At 37.3% G+C, this 17,254-nt stretch overlaps 1 protein-coding gene across 1 annotated transcript in view; it reads left to right on the plus strand.

Moving 5' to 3' along the window:
- LOC129254376 (centromere protein J-like) overlaps window positions 1–17,254 on the plus strand; it is a 33,291-nt gene that overhangs the window by 880 nt on the left and 15,157 nt on the right. The window contains exons 2-8 of the mRNA XM_064095606.1: window positions 4,024–4,146; window positions 4,546–5,470; window positions 7,745–7,890; window positions 9,402–9,563; window positions 10,070–10,173; window positions 15,519–15,612; window positions 16,038–16,211. Coding sequence (XP_063951676.1) covers window positions 4,024–4,146; window positions 4,546–5,470; window positions 7,745–7,890; window positions 9,402–9,563; window positions 10,070–10,173; window positions 15,519–15,612; window positions 16,038–16,211 — 1,728 coding nt within the window. The remainder of the gene's footprint in view (window positions 1–4,023; window positions 4,147–4,545; window positions 5,471–7,744; window positions 7,891–9,401; window positions 9,564–10,069; window positions 10,174–15,518; window positions 15,613–16,037; window positions 16,212–17,254) is intronic.

The raw sequence follows: 17,254 nt of genomic DNA on the forward strand, positions 1-17,254 counted from the left end.
TCTAGATTGTGGGCCAAGATGCCCCTGGCTGAAAGCGTCCAATCAATGACCTGATTTGCATAACACAAACAACTAATTGTACTCTTGATTTTCACGTTTACTTGAACACTGTAGTCGATGCAATCAATCGCAAAAAAAGAATGTTCTCTGATGATTACGAAGCTTTGTGTCACGGGTCCCTGGAGTAATCTTTAATTTATATCGATCTGTGAATTAATACACTTCATTATTTAATTGCGATGTCTCAGAAAAAATCTGACACAAGACGATCAGTACTTTTTTTTATAGCGTCACAATTAGTCACTCGGTTATCTGCTGCAGAAGAACCAGATGAGAAAAAAAATCACCTGGGGACTTTGCTTGCTAGGGTAAGCAGCGTAAAAGCAGAATGAACGTTTTCATTTCGAAAAAAATAAATAAACATGGAGTGTCAGAGATACTAAAACAATATCAGAGACTAGGAAGTGGAACTAGGGGAAGATATGAAATTCAAAGATATACATGTAGACAAAATTAGCAAGACATGCACAGGGGGGGGGGGAGAAAAAAAATGGAAATAAACAGAACCTAGAAGGATATCCTAATTCTGAAGTATTATAGCTCAAAGAAATGACTGATTGAAAATTCTCATATTTTCTTGAGTGCATTTCTTTCAATTATCTCTCAAAGAAAGAAAATAGTGTTACAAAGTGGACAGGAAATTGTGAGAGATGGGGGAGGTGTGCGTGTATGGGTGGGTGAGTGTGTATGAGAAAGAGAGAGATGAGGTGTGAGGGTGTGTGTGTGTGTGTGCGTTTAAGTGTAAGTTTGCTTTTAAGTTTTACATAATATTGAGAAGTTCCAGGGGACCACAAACGAGACTATGCCCATGAACCAAATAATAATCTACACAATGTAGATATTTACTTTAATTCGCGAAAGTGGTTTTTAAAGTCCTGGGGAACCTTTCATCGACATTTTTGTCCAACAAGTTGTCCGATCTGACATCTTTCCTTGATTCTGATTGGCTGAGAAGCACTCTTTCTATGGTAACTGTCGAATAAATTGGACCTGTCGGATAAAACGTCCGACAAGTCCTTTCATGATGAAATGCCCACCTGGAAGGACTGAGATGAAAGTGGATAGAGATAGAAGAGAATTGGAAAGGCAAGAAAGTGGAGGTTGGGAAGTAGAGTATTCTTTCCAGAATCAGGGTTCCCAGCCCATCAGGGAAAATTATCTTACTTTTTTCCAGTGAGGGAAAAATCAGGGAATTTGATAAAGAATACCTCAAATCAGGGGAAATGCCTCAAATGAGGGAAAAATCAGGGAATTTTGATCGGCCCAGAAGTTGAAAGCATGGTAGTCAGTCAGACTCTCTTATATTTTGTTGCGTATCACAACAACATCCATTGAGTGACTGGTTATGGTGGTACTAATTAGTTTTACATTATTGTTTTTATACTGAAAATAAAAGTAATTCACTGCAACAACTTAGGAAACATGTAAAACTGGGAATGGGTTTAAATAATTATCAGGGAATTTTTTAACTTCATCAGGGAAAAATCAGGGAATTTTGTTTTCTTGAAAAGCTGGGAACCCTGTGAAATAATAGGACTGTAAACCAGAGGGAGTGGAAAGCTGGGTAGTAGGCAGGGTGAGATGCTTGAGTAGATGAGAGAAGGCTGGCTTGAGTTGGTGAATGGAGTTGTAGAGCAGGAGAGAAGACTTGACGTTTCGGGCAGGTTTGACTGTCCGTCTTCCTGAATATGTCAAGTCTTCTCTCCGTACACTCACCCTGCCCGAAACATTGAGATTTCTCTCCTGCTCCTACTGTACAACTCCACTCAAGCCAGCCTTCTCTCTTCTACTCAAGCCTTTCTCACCTCTCCAACCCAACCAGCCTCCTAGTCCTACAGTCAAGCCTCTCACCCTGCCTACTACTCGGCTTTCCACTCCCTCTGGTTTACAGTCCTTTCAAGGACTGCATATGTACACTCATTCTGGAAAGAATGCTCTTCCCAATCTCCACTTTCTCGCATTTCCATTTCACTTCTATCTCTATCCACTCTCATCTCGTCCTTCCAGGGGAGCATGTCATGAAAGGACTTGTCAGACATTACCATGGTAATAGTGCCTCTCAGCCAATCATTCCCAAGGAAAGTTGTGTCAGACCTGACAACTTGTCAGATGAAAATGTTCATGAAATGTTCCCCAGGACTTTACACATGGTGTACCGTACACCACTTTCGAAATTGTCCATACCACCATGCAAACATCATCTTTCTTTAATTCAGTACCCAGTCTAGAGCTATACCCCAGTAGGCAAACAATTATTAGATCTCCAACATACTGTACTGTAGAACAGCTATCGTTAACTAGGCCAATATCAATAATTTTTGCTGCTGGTGCCCAAAGGTGAATTTTCAGCGAAGACATTGTGCAGCAATGGTAATAATTTGCGTAGATTATATGTACAACCAAGTGTAACTCTAGAAATGAAACTACGGAGCAGGATTTCTCCATTTTCGCGCTTAAATTAATCGGTGCTTAATGTTATGATATTTGATTATGTGGGGGCATGGCCACATTTATTCAATTTGTTTGCAAATGGCAATTACTCCTCTGGAATGCAACAGATATAGTGAAAAGGGTAGTTGTACACAATTATGACAGCATGAATGCAATGATGTTACTAGCTGACACGTTCAAGCAAAACAATTTAGACATCCTGCATGGTAATCTTACATGTATTTCCGTAGTCCCACTTGGTTGACATTAACACCATACAACTTAAAGAAATTTAGTTCCTTAACTAGAAATTTCAGTCTTTGCCTCTTTGAATTTCTCCTGTAATCTTTCACTTATATCTTCGGTTCCCTGATCTGCAGAAAAATTGTAATGGTGAGCAGCAGCATTGGCCTTAGGGGCAAGCTTTCAATTACAGATCGCCCCTAAACATGTATTTTTCATTTTACAAAATAATACCCTATTCACATATTTTCACATGTTTTTGTGAATATATTGTCCCTGAAGAACTGTAATCGTTATACGGCAAACTTCTAGTCAAGGAATCCACTTATAGACCAGCGTGAATAAACTCCAAAACACACCTCACTCAGGGTTCCCAGCCCATCATGGAAAATTATTTTACTTTTTTTCCAGTCGGGGAAAAATCAGGGAATTTGATTTAGAAATACCTAAAATCAGGGGAAAATGCCTGAAATGAGGGAAAAATCAGGGAATTTTGATCAGCCCAAAAGTCAAAAGCACGGTAGTCAGTCAGACTCTGTTATATTTTGTTGCATATCAAAACAACATCGATTGAATGACTGGTTTTGGTGGTACTAATTAGTTTTACATCATTGTTTTTATACTGAAAATACATGTAATTCACTGCAACAACTTAGAAAACATGCAAAACTGGGAATGGGTTTTAATGATTATCAGGGAATTTTCAAACTTCATCAGGGAAAATCAGAGAAAAATCAGGGAATTTGTTTTCTTGAAAAGCTGGGAACCCTGTTACTTTATCATATAAAGGATGTTACTTGATCATATTCAGCAATTATTTGTTAACAATGTGCTACATGTATATCGCATCTTAATCTGAAAAAAGGCAACATTTGTGGATGATTCGTCTTATCACACGTATGTATACATCGGTAGCCATTGACAAAGCCTCGCAATTTGGCTATTTTCCTCATCAAGTAGTGGCTGAGACTAGACTAACAGCCAACGAAGAGAGTTGGCAAGACCTTTGTGAGCAATCAAATTCACTTTCACCCAGCCTTTAGCCTAGAGTCTTTTTTCCAGTCGGTAAGCATTTGATATGAATATCATAATAGACACTTCTTTTTATTTGGCAACCAGTCAATTTGACTATTTTCGCCTTTTTATAGTGTTAGCCTTGTTTAAGGGCTAATACTTCAATAAAGTTGAGCCCCCCCCCCCCCCCATTTCTCTAGCAAATTTTTAGTTATGAATTATGTAAGGGTGATTGAGCTTCTGTTTGTTTATCCATTTCTTACCTTTTTCAAACAGATAGAGCAAGAAGATCTAGACGAGTTTGAGATGTTAGAAGAGGCGGCTGATGATAATGCTTCGTTCTGTAGTGAGGCATCCTTGGTTATCAATGTTCTGCAGAGAGCTCAGAGAAGAAAACAGGTCGGTTTCAAAATTGTGCTCTTTCCATCTTTCGTGTTTGCTTCTCATTCTTAACGATGAGGTGTATGTTTGTGTCTGTCTGTCTGTGCTTGTCATTTATCTCCTCCCCCCCCCCCTCCGATATTATTTTTCACTTAATCATATTATCCCTCTCTCTCTTTCTTTCTTTGTCTCTTTCTGTCAGTTTGTTTATTTATCTGTGCCTTTCTATTTCTCTCGCTATCTGGCATTATCATTTATGTGGCAATTTCTATTTACATTTTATCTGCTAATGTTCTCCCAATTTCATCTTTATACTTTGGTGCCACTCCCCTCTTCAATTAAATTTCCTGTACGAGAAATAAAAATGCATGATTTTTTGTCAACTTTGTTTTGAACCCCCCCCCCCCCTGATTTCAGGAGCTCTTTGGTCTGTCCCCACTGCTCAAGAAAACTCCTCTTGCTACTCTCCAGTCTGTGGATGCTACAGAGGAAAATAATCACGAGTCACATGATGCACCACCTGATCAGTCACATGACTCAACCCTTATGAATAGAGACCCTATGAAAAATATACAAAGGTCGAATGAGAGAGAGAATGGGTTTTCTGGGGAACATTACAACGAGTCGATTGGTGGGAAAGTGTCCGACAATAGACCATCAGCGGTGTTTAAGGAAATGATTGCTGGTGGACAGCTGATCTTGAATGGCGGAGAGGCGGCTGAGATACAAGATGACTTCTACTCCTCGGGGGAAGATTCGGATGAGGAGATGGTCAACGATTCCGATGATGTTGTGGTAGGGAGGGCTCTGATGAGGAAGGTGTCCAAAAGATCTTCAGAAAAGAATTTCTTGGTGGAAAATGAAGTGGATACACAGGAAAGTGAGGATGAGGCTGGCTCAGGAGAGGGACAAGAAGTCATAGGAAGGTTGGATAGTAGTGGTGATGATGATGGTGAGGAGGAGGAAGATTTTGATATTTACAGAACAGGAATGAATGAAAACAGAAACAATAATAGCAATATCAATGTAAAACATGAAATGCTGCTGGCTGATGAAAGGAAACCAAGAACTTCTAGTAGCGCAAAAGCTAAGAACCTTCACTTTGAGGACAGTGGAGAAGTCCATAATGGAGACGTTGAAGAAAAACTCACCACTCAAGATACTTTTGGGGAAGATTTTGAGGGAACGCCGAGGAAGAGTGCTGCCTCCCCAGAGGCTGTGGATCAGGCTGAGTTCGAGGATGAGGAAACTTGGGGTGACTTTACAGCGCAGCTAAGTGACAGCAGTGATGAGGATAGCATCGTTGCTTTGGCACCTAACCTCAAATCAACCCCAGCAAAAGGTATGTTCGAGTGATAACCTCGTAAAGTTTGATTGGGTTTGAACAGATTTCTATAAATTATATATATTATATATTTCCTTTAAGGATTGAGTTAAAGCTCAACTTTGAAGGTCAGAGTATGTTTATATAATTATGTAGCTGGATAAAAGATGCATGCCACAATGCCCAGAGCATAGTATGCAAAATCTACTTTATGTTTAGCCATAACCTCATTCAAATTTTTCATGTGTTCATGTAATAGACCAGTTCGTAGTTACTTCATGGACAATTTTGGTCAAATGACCTTTCATTTCTTTCAAAGCAAGATATTAGGTAAGAATGCCTTACATAGCAGGATGAAGAAATTGAATAGACGAGGTGACTAAAATAGCCCACCAATAAACACTCTATTGCATTTCTACTTTGAATGCACTAGCATGTTGTTATAACAATGTACTTGGCCAACTGTGAAATACCAGTCACTAGTGGACGTATTCTTGGTTTTTTTGTGTGGATGTAATGAAAAACACAGTTCAAAAGAATATATGAATAATCAAGTCATAAAAGTTGGTGCTTATCTCATTAAATATTACACCACCAGGTCACTTTAGTACCAATGACCTTCTTCTGATCACGCGCAAAATCTTCTGATCATGCGCAGAATGGAACCACAAACTGGCTTAATATTACTTCCCCCAAGTACTGCAATATATGTTAATTTTACTACCAACATAGCCACTGGCTTTCTGTCTTTCAGGAAGGCAATTTGGTAATAAACTAAGAAATTTTTAGAATGATGTGCAGGTTTTGGACACATCAGGGCAGTTCTAAGCAAAAGTGGACATTTTCCAAAAATTTATATTGGCTCTATTTCAAATCTTGATCAAAATTCATATGGAATTTCATAAATACAAAGGGGAACATAATTAGCCAAAATTCTTTTTCTTACGCATCTCCTTATAGGAGAATCCAAATACAAGAAATTCTATACATGGGACTACATATATTGTTTTTTACTTAATTTCAATTTAACAGAAAATCATTGCTTGTTTTGTAAATTTTCTTTTCGATAATTAAGGGTATCATTTTACATCATATCAAACAAAAATTTTAAAATAGAAGTTCATTTTACGTTGCACGTGAATGGATATTTCTGATGTCACTCCGTAACCGGGTATGGGTTTACGTTTTAAGTCATGATTAATGAAAAAATACAGCAATCTTTTAATGTAATGCAGCATATTAATACTAGAACAACATAGAATCCAATCAATAAATCAAAATTATAATAGCAATTCAAAATTCACAGAGTTTTGAGCAATATGTTTTCTCCTCAAATATGCATGTCCATTTTGCATCACTCAGTAACCATGTTTATGAATATTCATATCTCATTAATTCAGTGGATCAAAATAACAAATGTTATTATTTTGAAAAGGGGGTTTCAGCAACTACTGTCAGGTACCATTTCTGTGCAAATAACTCTTCAAATATGGGTGATATTTTTGTTTGAATGCAAAAAAATTGTTTCTGAATGTCACTCCGTAACCGTGGAACTGCCCATCACAAGATTTCTAAAGATTTGCATATTAGGAAACAAAAAAATTCTGATTTGATAGATAAATTCAATTTTAATTCTTGCTTTTAGATTTTGTTTTTACCAGCATTGTACTAAACATATCCGGGTTCCCAGCCCATCAGGGAAAATTATTTTTACCTTTTTCAAGTCGGGGAAAAATCAGGGAATTTGATTTTTTAAAGATACCTCAAATCAGGGGAAAATGCCTCAAATGAGGGATAAATTGGGGAATTTTGATCAGCCCAAAAGTCGAAAGCATGGTAGTCAGTCAGACTCTGTTATATTTTGTCGCATATCAAAACAACATCCATTGAATGGCTGGTTATGGTGGTACTAATTGGTTTTACATTATTGTTTTTATCCTGAAAATACATGTAATTCACTGCAACAACTTTTTAAAAATGCGATATTGGGAATGGGTTTAAATAATTATCAGGGAATTTTTAAACTTCATCAGGGAAAAATCAGGGAATTTGGTTTTCTTGAAAAGCTGGGAACCCTGATATATATGAGAATTCAAATCAATTATGATGTTGAACACTATAGTACACAGATTTAACGAAAAATAATTAGATCTTTTTATAATGGGATTGGGTGTGCCAGCCCACTGAAAACCCTGAACAGTCACACTTGTGCCGTAGTGAAATTCATAAAGATCATTTTGCAATGAAGCTTTTTCTTACTTCATTTCAGTTTGTTTATTTAATTTTATTCAGAAGAAGAGAAGGCTGGGATGAAAAGGAAGAAAAGTGAGAAAACAACTGGCGAACAAGTCCATCTGTCTCCCCCTCCGACTTCGGCCCTTGTTGCTAAGCTCTTTCCAAAACTCCGGCAGCCTGATGATAAACATAAGCAGCAAATCGTAAGTGACATGTTCCTCTTCTCCCCATTCTCAATCCTGTATATGTGTGCTGGGTAATACCTTATATCACTTTGGAATGACCCTTGACATTCCACCATTTATATTGAAATATGGATAGGATCATTAGCACTGTAGGGTCTACCGATATGGTTATATATAGCTATCTTGCGCTCATGATGCAACCAAAGTGCACACGTGCTCCGTGAAAGTCTAATCATTACGCGCAAAAGGTGATCGCTTACTTGACCCTGTCCGTCTCAGGACTCTGCATATGTATGCGCACTACGCGACCTGAGACTTTCCCAGTGTATAAAGATCTACACGTTTCATTTCCTTTATTTATGATAAGTAATGTCATGTATTTGAAACACGATCAGAATTATTTTTTTGTGTTGGTATATACCATGAAACCCCACCAAGTAATTAAGTTGATAGATGATGCTGAGAGAAATAATCTGGTTCAAGAATGGCTTAGGTAGATTATGGTCTTGCCAAGCGATCCTTGATAGATGGTAGGAAAAAAAAAGAATCTCGGGCTGGTTTCAAGGACTTGCAATTGTGGTAACTTTATGGTGATGGTAACTTCTAATAATAACTTCTAGTAACTTTTAATAACATTTCTGCTTTATACATGATCAGAGTATTGTTTCTAAGTGCTTTATAGATATTTATTTCCCCAGTTAGTTGACTCTTGCATCCTGGTACACAATGTATGCACTTTTTTTTACTCTCTGGGGAGCTTCTCATGCTTACCGAGCATAGCAACCAGTGAAAATTACGGTTTCATAGTAGTTATCATAATCCTAAAGCTCTTTATTCATGAACCTGATCTTACTGCAAAATTGATTTAGATTGATTTAACAATCGGATAAATGTGTGAGCGCTCTTCTTTTGTAGAAAATTATGAAAAGTGTATGACCTGTAAAACCCTATCTTCCTATTATTATTTGACAATGATTAGGAGGAGAATGTTATTCAGAGTTAACACCTTTCGCATCTTTTGTAAAGAGAGCATAACCTCCCGGGGGGGGGCAGTCAAATGTATTGCTGTATACATGCATGACCAAATTATTTCCAAACACCCCCTAAACGAGTGTTTCTCTGTGAGCAAAATCACCACCTAAACAAGTTTTTCGCGGGCGTCATTTACACATTTTGATCCCTAAACAGATTGTCGCTATACGACCTAGGGAAAAAAGCTTGGGGAAAAAACATACCCTAAACACGTCTAGCTAGTCTTAAAAAAAAAAGCTTTGGAAAAAAGCGTACCCTAAATACGTTTGACCTAGCGATTGATCATTGACCAATCTTTCAAAACCACCCTTTTTTTTAAATAGGTATTTTTGATACCCTTAACGAGTGCACGTGCAGCCCGCGTTCAAAACTGAAAAAACACCCCTTTAAATGCATTTTCTTGGTCACACATGTGTACAACAATATATTTGACTGCCCCCCCCCCCCCCCCCCCCCCCGGGCATAACCTCTTGATCACCATAATTTTCTTTCTCCAGGAGGAGGAGGAGAAGGTCCTCCATGCGAAGGCCGAGAGGCCTGCAGGAGACGGCTCCCAGGCAAGGCTCCTGAGGGATCGGCTCTCCCAGCTGGAGAATGAAATTGAGCGATTTAGGAAGGAGAACCTCCTCCTCGCAAAGCTCAGGGAAGAAAGAGAAAAGGTGAGTTATTTCCTGCAGATTTTCTTAATTTTTATAATGATAATAATATGTCTATTTATACAGTGCGTATAAAAAAAAAACATATTTGATAAGTCTAAAGCACAATTGGTGATTCTTTCTTGTGTTAAATGAGGTACCCCAAATATTCCTATCACCATTATCATACTCATGAATATGGCACTGTTCATTGTCACCCTCATCATCATCACTACCACCACCATCATCATCAACATCGTTACCGTAATCATTATCATCACCATCATCACTATCATCATAACCACCACCATCTTCATAATCATCATCTTTATTATCACTGTTATCATCATCATCAATGTTACTTTATCAACATCATCCTCAACAACATCATCATCAACATCGTTACCATTATCACCGTCATCACCACTATCACCATCACTATCATCACTGACATCATCAACATTGTCATCATCATCAACATGATGATCATCATCATAATCAACATCATCCTCTTCTTCTTCATCTCGCAGGGACTAGAATCCATGAAGAAGGAAATGGAAGAGTTTCAGAAACAGAAAGCCGAGGACTTGCAGAGACTTCAAGAATACAAGGAAGAGGAAACAAAAAAGCTGAAGTAAGTGTCCTTAAAGGTATAATTGTCTGGACATGAAATGATTAAATGATGGTTGTCAAAAATCGTTATTGCATTTCTAATGATGTATTATGAATTGTTTCAAACACATACATATGTTAGCTGGATGAATGCCAAGGAGAAGTACTCCATGACACAATAAACAGTATATGGGACCATACCAACGCATAAAGTACTCCACATATGCACACGCAATAGAAATAAGTATGGAACTGTGTGCGCGTTTGACCTTTTGGGGTACTTTTTGGGGGCCTTTAAAAGAGTGTGTTAAGCTCTATTGATTTTGATGGTTTTATGCTGATTTTATCGATTTTTTTATGTCCAGGCCTTGAACCAATGATACAGGCAAGATGGCCAGAGGCATTCTACTTATTTTTCTTCATTATTTTCCTTTAATTTATTTAAATTTATTTCTTTTTATTCATTCTATTATCTTGGAGGCAGGGTCCTCGTTTATTTTCAAGATTCTTTCTAACAGTACTGAGTGTGATGATTATTTCACTCCCTAGTACTTGGTCTTGTTGTAAGCAAAAAAGAAAGTGCAGGGGGCTTTTCATAAAGCTTTTCGTAAGTTAAGAGCAACTTTAAGAATGACTGGTGATCCTTTCTTCTGGTAAATGATTTTCACTATTAAATGTTCATTGGTGATTATGAAGCATATAAGAAGGGTTCACCAGTCGTTCTTAAAGTTGCTTTTAACTTACAAACAGCTTTATGAAACACCCAAAAGGTCAGTGTGACATTTGAACAGAGTCTGCTTTTAGACAAATATTTAAAGAGAGTTGGTATAGATATCTATCCTCATTAATTTCATACCTCCTGCCCAAAGTATATGAATGGCATGAATCAAGTATAAATAAAGTGCAGGTTCTCAACGTTACTTGGGTATTATTACTTCCTCGACTACAAGTGGTACTACAATTTGAAATGGTTTTCTAAGTACTCTCCAGATGCTATAAAAGTTATAAGTATTGATTATAAGTAGAATAACCATTGTTTGAGTATCTGAGTACTAATTGCATCAACCATATTTTTATCCATTTGGGATGAAGGTATCACAAATAAATCTCTAACTAAAGTACTATATCATTTTCAAACTCGGTTCATAGATGCGTATTGGAAGGACATTGGTCTGATTAGATTTTGTGGTCATGAGGCCAAAGGTCAAAGATATAATTTTTCGAAAATTACAGATGTTAGGTGTTTCATATATTTGTGATCTTGCAATGGCAGAGACATTTTTTTTTTTCAATGCACACAATCGACAAGTCATTCTAGTTTTTAGCTCATCCGGCCCGAAGGGCCAGATGAGCTTATGTCATGGCGTGGCATCCGTCCACAATTTCAAAATGCTTCTTCGTCATTTCAAGTCCAATTTCAATTCTGTTTGCTTTATATGATAGCACTAGGTGAGGGATTCAAAACTTCTACACAGAATTTTGAAACTCATTAAATATGCTAGTTTATGCTCATTTTTCAAAATTCACAAAAAAATTGTTGACCGATTTTGATTTTTTTTTTTGGTTCTATCTGAGGGCTTCATGAGGTTCACCAAGGTTCTACACAGAAATTAGACATTTTGACTAGAATATTATTTATGCTAATATATATGAAATTTATTCATAAATCACAAAAATTGCTTCTTCTCTGTCATTTCTTCATCAATTTCAATTCCATTTCCTCAATTTATGTCACCAATTTAACTCACTACAGTGTCAACTAGGCTGAAATTAAAAATTGTGTTAAATTTCGTTGCAAGATGCGGAATGAGCACCACATCATTGATGTGCTAGTTATTATTTTGCTCTCATGAAGTCTAATACTTTTGTCTAAATCATTGAACAGATTCGTTTTTCCTTCTGCTTATTGTTGACATGGTTCATAGCAGAAGAGGAAAAGTATTATATATTATGGTAGATATTTTACAATAATCTTCAATCCATTTTGAAGGCTTAAATCAGAGAATGTGAAAAAAGAAACATCACGTAGCATCATTCCACCTCATTAGCATGAGGCAGTGAGATAGTCTGCATGCACAGGCTCAAAGTTGATACTGTTAAAGAGGGAGTGAACTGTGTATGGTCTCTCATTGACTGTGTGCTAAAAATACATAGTCTTAAAATATACGTTTTCAGATATCTACTAATACTACAGAGAATAAATTGACCTATAATTGTATTTCTATAGAGAAACTAAAATGTTTTGAGAGGAAAAGTAATTGTTTTGCTACTTGGTAACAAAGTTATTGCGGTATAAATGTATTGAGTAGTTTATTAGCTTGTTATCATTCAAGTGGGTCTATATTATTAGACTACACTAGCATAATGGGTCAGGAAACTGACCAGGTATGAGAAGTTGAGGACTTGAGATGGCGCTATTGGTTTGTATATGCTTTAATAAATAGTACCATATCCAGGGTTCAGACCAGACTCCAAACCTATGTGGGTGTTAAAAGCAGCCACAGTGCATAGGGAACCTAGTCTCCAACTTCAGAATCTGCAATATGCACTTTGCAAAAAGCAAGGGTCTGTGCCTGCAGACTAGCTGGGAGACATCATTTTGCCCCCCCCCCCCCATGCAGTCTGCCTGCTGAGAAGGCTGGGTGTATGTCCATCCTCATTTACTTGGAACCATTTAAGAAAGTTAGAGGGTCCTCTGGGCTGAAAATAATATATATAGTAAAATTCACTGAGCAGATTACTCAAAATTGTATCAAATTCTGATAAAAAGAAATAAAGTATTCTGTTTTTTTTTAATATACTTTTGACTGTGGTAACTCGTCCCTTTAAGATACATGTATATTACAAGTGTGTCTATTTTATTGCGAAACATATACTTTGTGCTAGTTTACAGTAAAGTTGTTACTTAAAATCTGCATATTCCAACTTAAAAGGTCAAGTCCACCCAAGTAAAATGTTGATTTGAATAAATAGAGAAAAATCAAACTAGCATAACGCTGAAAATTTCATCAAAATCGGATGTAAAATAAGAAAGTAATGACATTTCAAAGTTTCGCTTATTTTCACAAAACAGTGATATGCACAACTCGGTGACATGCAAATGAGACGGTCGATGATGTCCCTCACTCACTATTTCTTTTGTTTTCTATTGTTTGAATTATACAATATTTCATTTTTTACAGATTTGAAAATTAGGACCAACTTGACTGAACCATATAGTATTAAACAATGCTAATTCCACATGTTCATGGAGGAAATACCCGTTGTTTCACTTGACAATAAGGAGAAAATTAGAATATTTCATATTTCATATAATAAAGTACAAAATAGATAGTGAATGGATGACGTCATTAGTCTCCTCATTTGCATACCGACCAGGATGTGAATATAACTGTTTTGTGAAATTAAGCGAAACTTTAAAATGTCATAACTTTTTTATTTCACATCCGATTATGATGAAATTTTCAGTGTTATGCTGGTTGGATTTTTCTCTTTTTATTCAAATCATCTTTTTGTTGGGGTGGACTTGTCCTTTAAGCAAAGTAACTTTGGATGATTGAAAATCCTCTTCTGTCTGTGAATATTCCTGTTATGAAGTCATTCGTAACTCAATGAAAAGCTCTATGAAAAACCTGCAGTCGCTCTATCTCACACAACCTTGGAATATGATGGCATTATACTTTATAGCGCAGGAAAAGGACGAAACCTCTGACCCTGTCTAACCTCTCCAGTAATGGATCAAATCCTCGTTTATGCAAGAATGAAAACAATTCCATTAAAACCGTGACTCACAGATTTCCCCGAAATGCACACCTATCCCGCCCAAGTGCAAGGCTAGCATCATCAGCCTTGAGGATATTTTGAATTACTGAAACCATTAACCCGGGAGGAGATGTTAACGAGCTGTTGTTGTGCCCTGATGCAGCCGTAGAGCCTTAATGACTTCCTAGATTAACCCTTTCCTCCCATCCCTGATAATGTCCTGCACTATACACTGTAGAGGTAAGTACTGTTCTTATGAATGCCTTGGTTAATGCATTCGGGTTAATTATACATGTATGATAGACATAGGGGTGCCTGTACCTGTTTGTGAAGGGGATGTGGTGTTTGGAAGAAAGAGAAGATGATATGTGGATGTTTCAAGCTTGAAGTAAAGAAGTGTTTCTGAGGTTGGATTATTGGGAATAACTTTTGCTGAAGCTCACCTGTGTGATATGTGTTATTTACATGTAGGTAAGCTGCATTATTTTAGCTCATGTTTTAAGCTCTTAATGGGTATATTTTAATATGCTTTCATGTTTTAATATTTGTACAGTGATATATTGAGTTGCTAATTTTTGTAACTTTTGTATATTGATTTGATGTTTGTTTGTCTTTAGCTTTTTATTATTTTTCCATATGTTTATTTTGGTCATTTAATCATCAATATTCATTTATGTATTCAATGTTCATTCATCCACGTACTCATTTATTTCTGTAGGTATTACTATTATAGAAAGTATTAGAAACCGACATTATATGAGCTTTTTAATGTATAATGCAGTTTTGTTGATGTGATTGTGCTTGTGTTTTAATCATTTTTCATATCATAATAAAGACCATAATAGTATGGTTCTTAGTAAGATCTCTACGCCTACCAAATTAGGGGAAAACAGTAGAAAGATTGATACATTAAAAATAAGTCATTGAAAAAAAAAGGTATTTGTTTTTCGTTCTACTTTGTAATGGATCAATGTTTGGTCATATTTCTGAAAGTTGGTGAGTGAAAATTCCAAAGTGCAGGTGCATTGGAAACCCGATCTCCATAATATGATCAAGACCCCTATTACACCTGATTTCCTACCCGAGACCAGTCTCGGGGCGCCCCGAGACAGGTTTCCAAAAAGGCGCCCCGAGACAGGTTTCCAAAAAGTTTTCATTGACTTACCAAACCTGTCCGAGATAGGTTTGGCAGGGCGCCAAGCACGCGCTTTGTTTGTTGTTTGGATAATCATTCCACGTGTAGGGCATCGAACCAGTCTTGGGCAGGTTTGCGTTTTACACCGAATCCAAAGCAGTCTCGGGGTGCCCCGAGACCGGTCTCAGAACACATCGTGAGGTGGTCCGGATAGGTTTACTCAGAAGGGGTCTTGGGTAGGTTTGTTCGTTTACACCGGATGAGAAATCTGCCCGAGACTGGTCTCGAGGGGCCCCGAGACTACGTAGTAAATCCGGTGTAACAGGGGTCTTAGTCTCTCTTTCTCTATCCCGTCCCCCATCTTTCTATCTTGATTGTTATGATGTTATTGATTTCAGTATTATCATCTTTGATACATCTTTATTTGTTTGATAATTTTGCTTCAAATTGTTGTATTTTTCTTTGCTCAGACGTGAAAGGAAGATGTTTGAAAAGCACCAGAAGAATTTAAGAACCATGCCTGATAAACGAGACCGGGAAGAGATTGAAATGCTCAAACACCAGGTAAAGATCATAGTATTCCTCCTTTGGTGCCATAAGAAAATTCTGGGTCCAAAAAAAAAAAAAAAGGAAATATGTTTTTAGTCATTTGTTTGTCATGTACTATGTAAGAGAGGAAAAATCAGTATTGGTCAGTTGGATGTATTTTTAATGGTACGATATGAAAGTTCCCAGTTCGATTGTTCTTATGTATGTAGTGGGAACTCCTCAAAGGTCATTGCTCTGTTCAAAATATGAACCGTATGTTCTTTTCATGTGTATATGTCCACACAATCTTATATACGTATAAGAGAATACTGTACATCAATTGGCAGTGTGTATACTAAATTTCTGTCAAATACAGATTAAAAAAGTACTAGAAGGTTGACATTTAAGGCCTGTAGCATGCATAAACTAAGGAAATTCACTCATCTTCTTTCTGTTTACAGTTGAGTGAGCTTCAGACGGAACTCAAGCAGCGCGAGTCAAGATGGAACGCATCAACGCGGAGGCTCAGAGATCGGACCGTTGCCTTGGAAACAGAAAATACAGAGCTTCGGGAGGAGATCCGTCTCCTAGAGCAAAGGAGGCTAGCTTCATGGAAGAAGGAGGAGACGAACAAGGTACAGGTTGTTGGTTTTCAACTTAAAGGGGATAGAGTGATAGTGATAATGGCAAATTAATCCCGCTGAAAGTCGTATTGTATCACTCAGCATTCATGAAAATGTAGGTGTGACAATCCTTCCATGAATTCTGCCTACTGGTAATTTAGTTTTGTGTGTGTGTTTTTTTTTTTGTCCTGAGGGGTATGCAGTGTCACGGTCAAATGCAAATGCAGTGCCTACAGCTTGGCATTAAATGACACAGCACTTGCATTATGTATGCTGGACTGCTGGTACTTTAATCCGGATTGACAACGCCATCATCAGAAGAGAGACGTTGTTTTTCAGCCATTTCTCAGTCAAATTTGCTCAAATGTACAGTGAATATTCTAATTCAGTAATTGAAGAACGTATTATGAACTCTATTTCATTTAAGCTGGGAAGTAGTTGAATAACCAAAGCACCCTCTCTCTCTCTCAGTACTAGACGTCTCTATAAAAAGATTCTCAGTATTGAAGCAATTGCCCACAAGTCGGTGCCACTGAGGGAAGGAGGAGGGGAGGCTAACCTTTGAGCCACATTCCCCCCCCCCCCTCCTTCATCAGCATGCCCTGGTGCCACCCCAGAAATTCTAGTTTCTCTAAAGTGTACTAAGTTAAAGTATTGTTAAAAATCACATTGACAGGCGCATGTTTGTTTTATTTCATCATTAAATCAGAAGACTCTTTGAATACATGAAGGAAATTGTAAATGTACCTAAAAGATAAAATCAGGTGTCATTTTTGTCTCGCCTGAACGAATTTCGGCAGAGACCTAATAATTACTTTTCCTGTTAGTCCACTTGGTATACATGATCCTTGGGTAATAACACATGTGATTCCATGAGAATAATGGGGTCAAAGGTCATCTAGGTGTCAAAAGGTCAAATGATATGAGGTAATGTTCATCCTTTTTTAAATTATTTTTTTCAATTTGCTCTCATTTCTTTATTTCTGCATCAATCTAATCACACTAAGTTAAAAAGATCCTCAAGTTGATGAGGATGGTGAGGTCAAAGGCCATCG

This window comes from Lytechinus pictus, chromosome 2, assembly GCF_037042905.1.
Source record: "Lytechinus pictus isolate F3 Inbred chromosome 2, Lp3.0, whole genome shotgun sequence".
Lineage (NCBI taxonomy): Eukaryota > Metazoa > Echinodermata > Echinoidea > Temnopleuroida > Toxopneustidae > Lytechinus > Lytechinus pictus.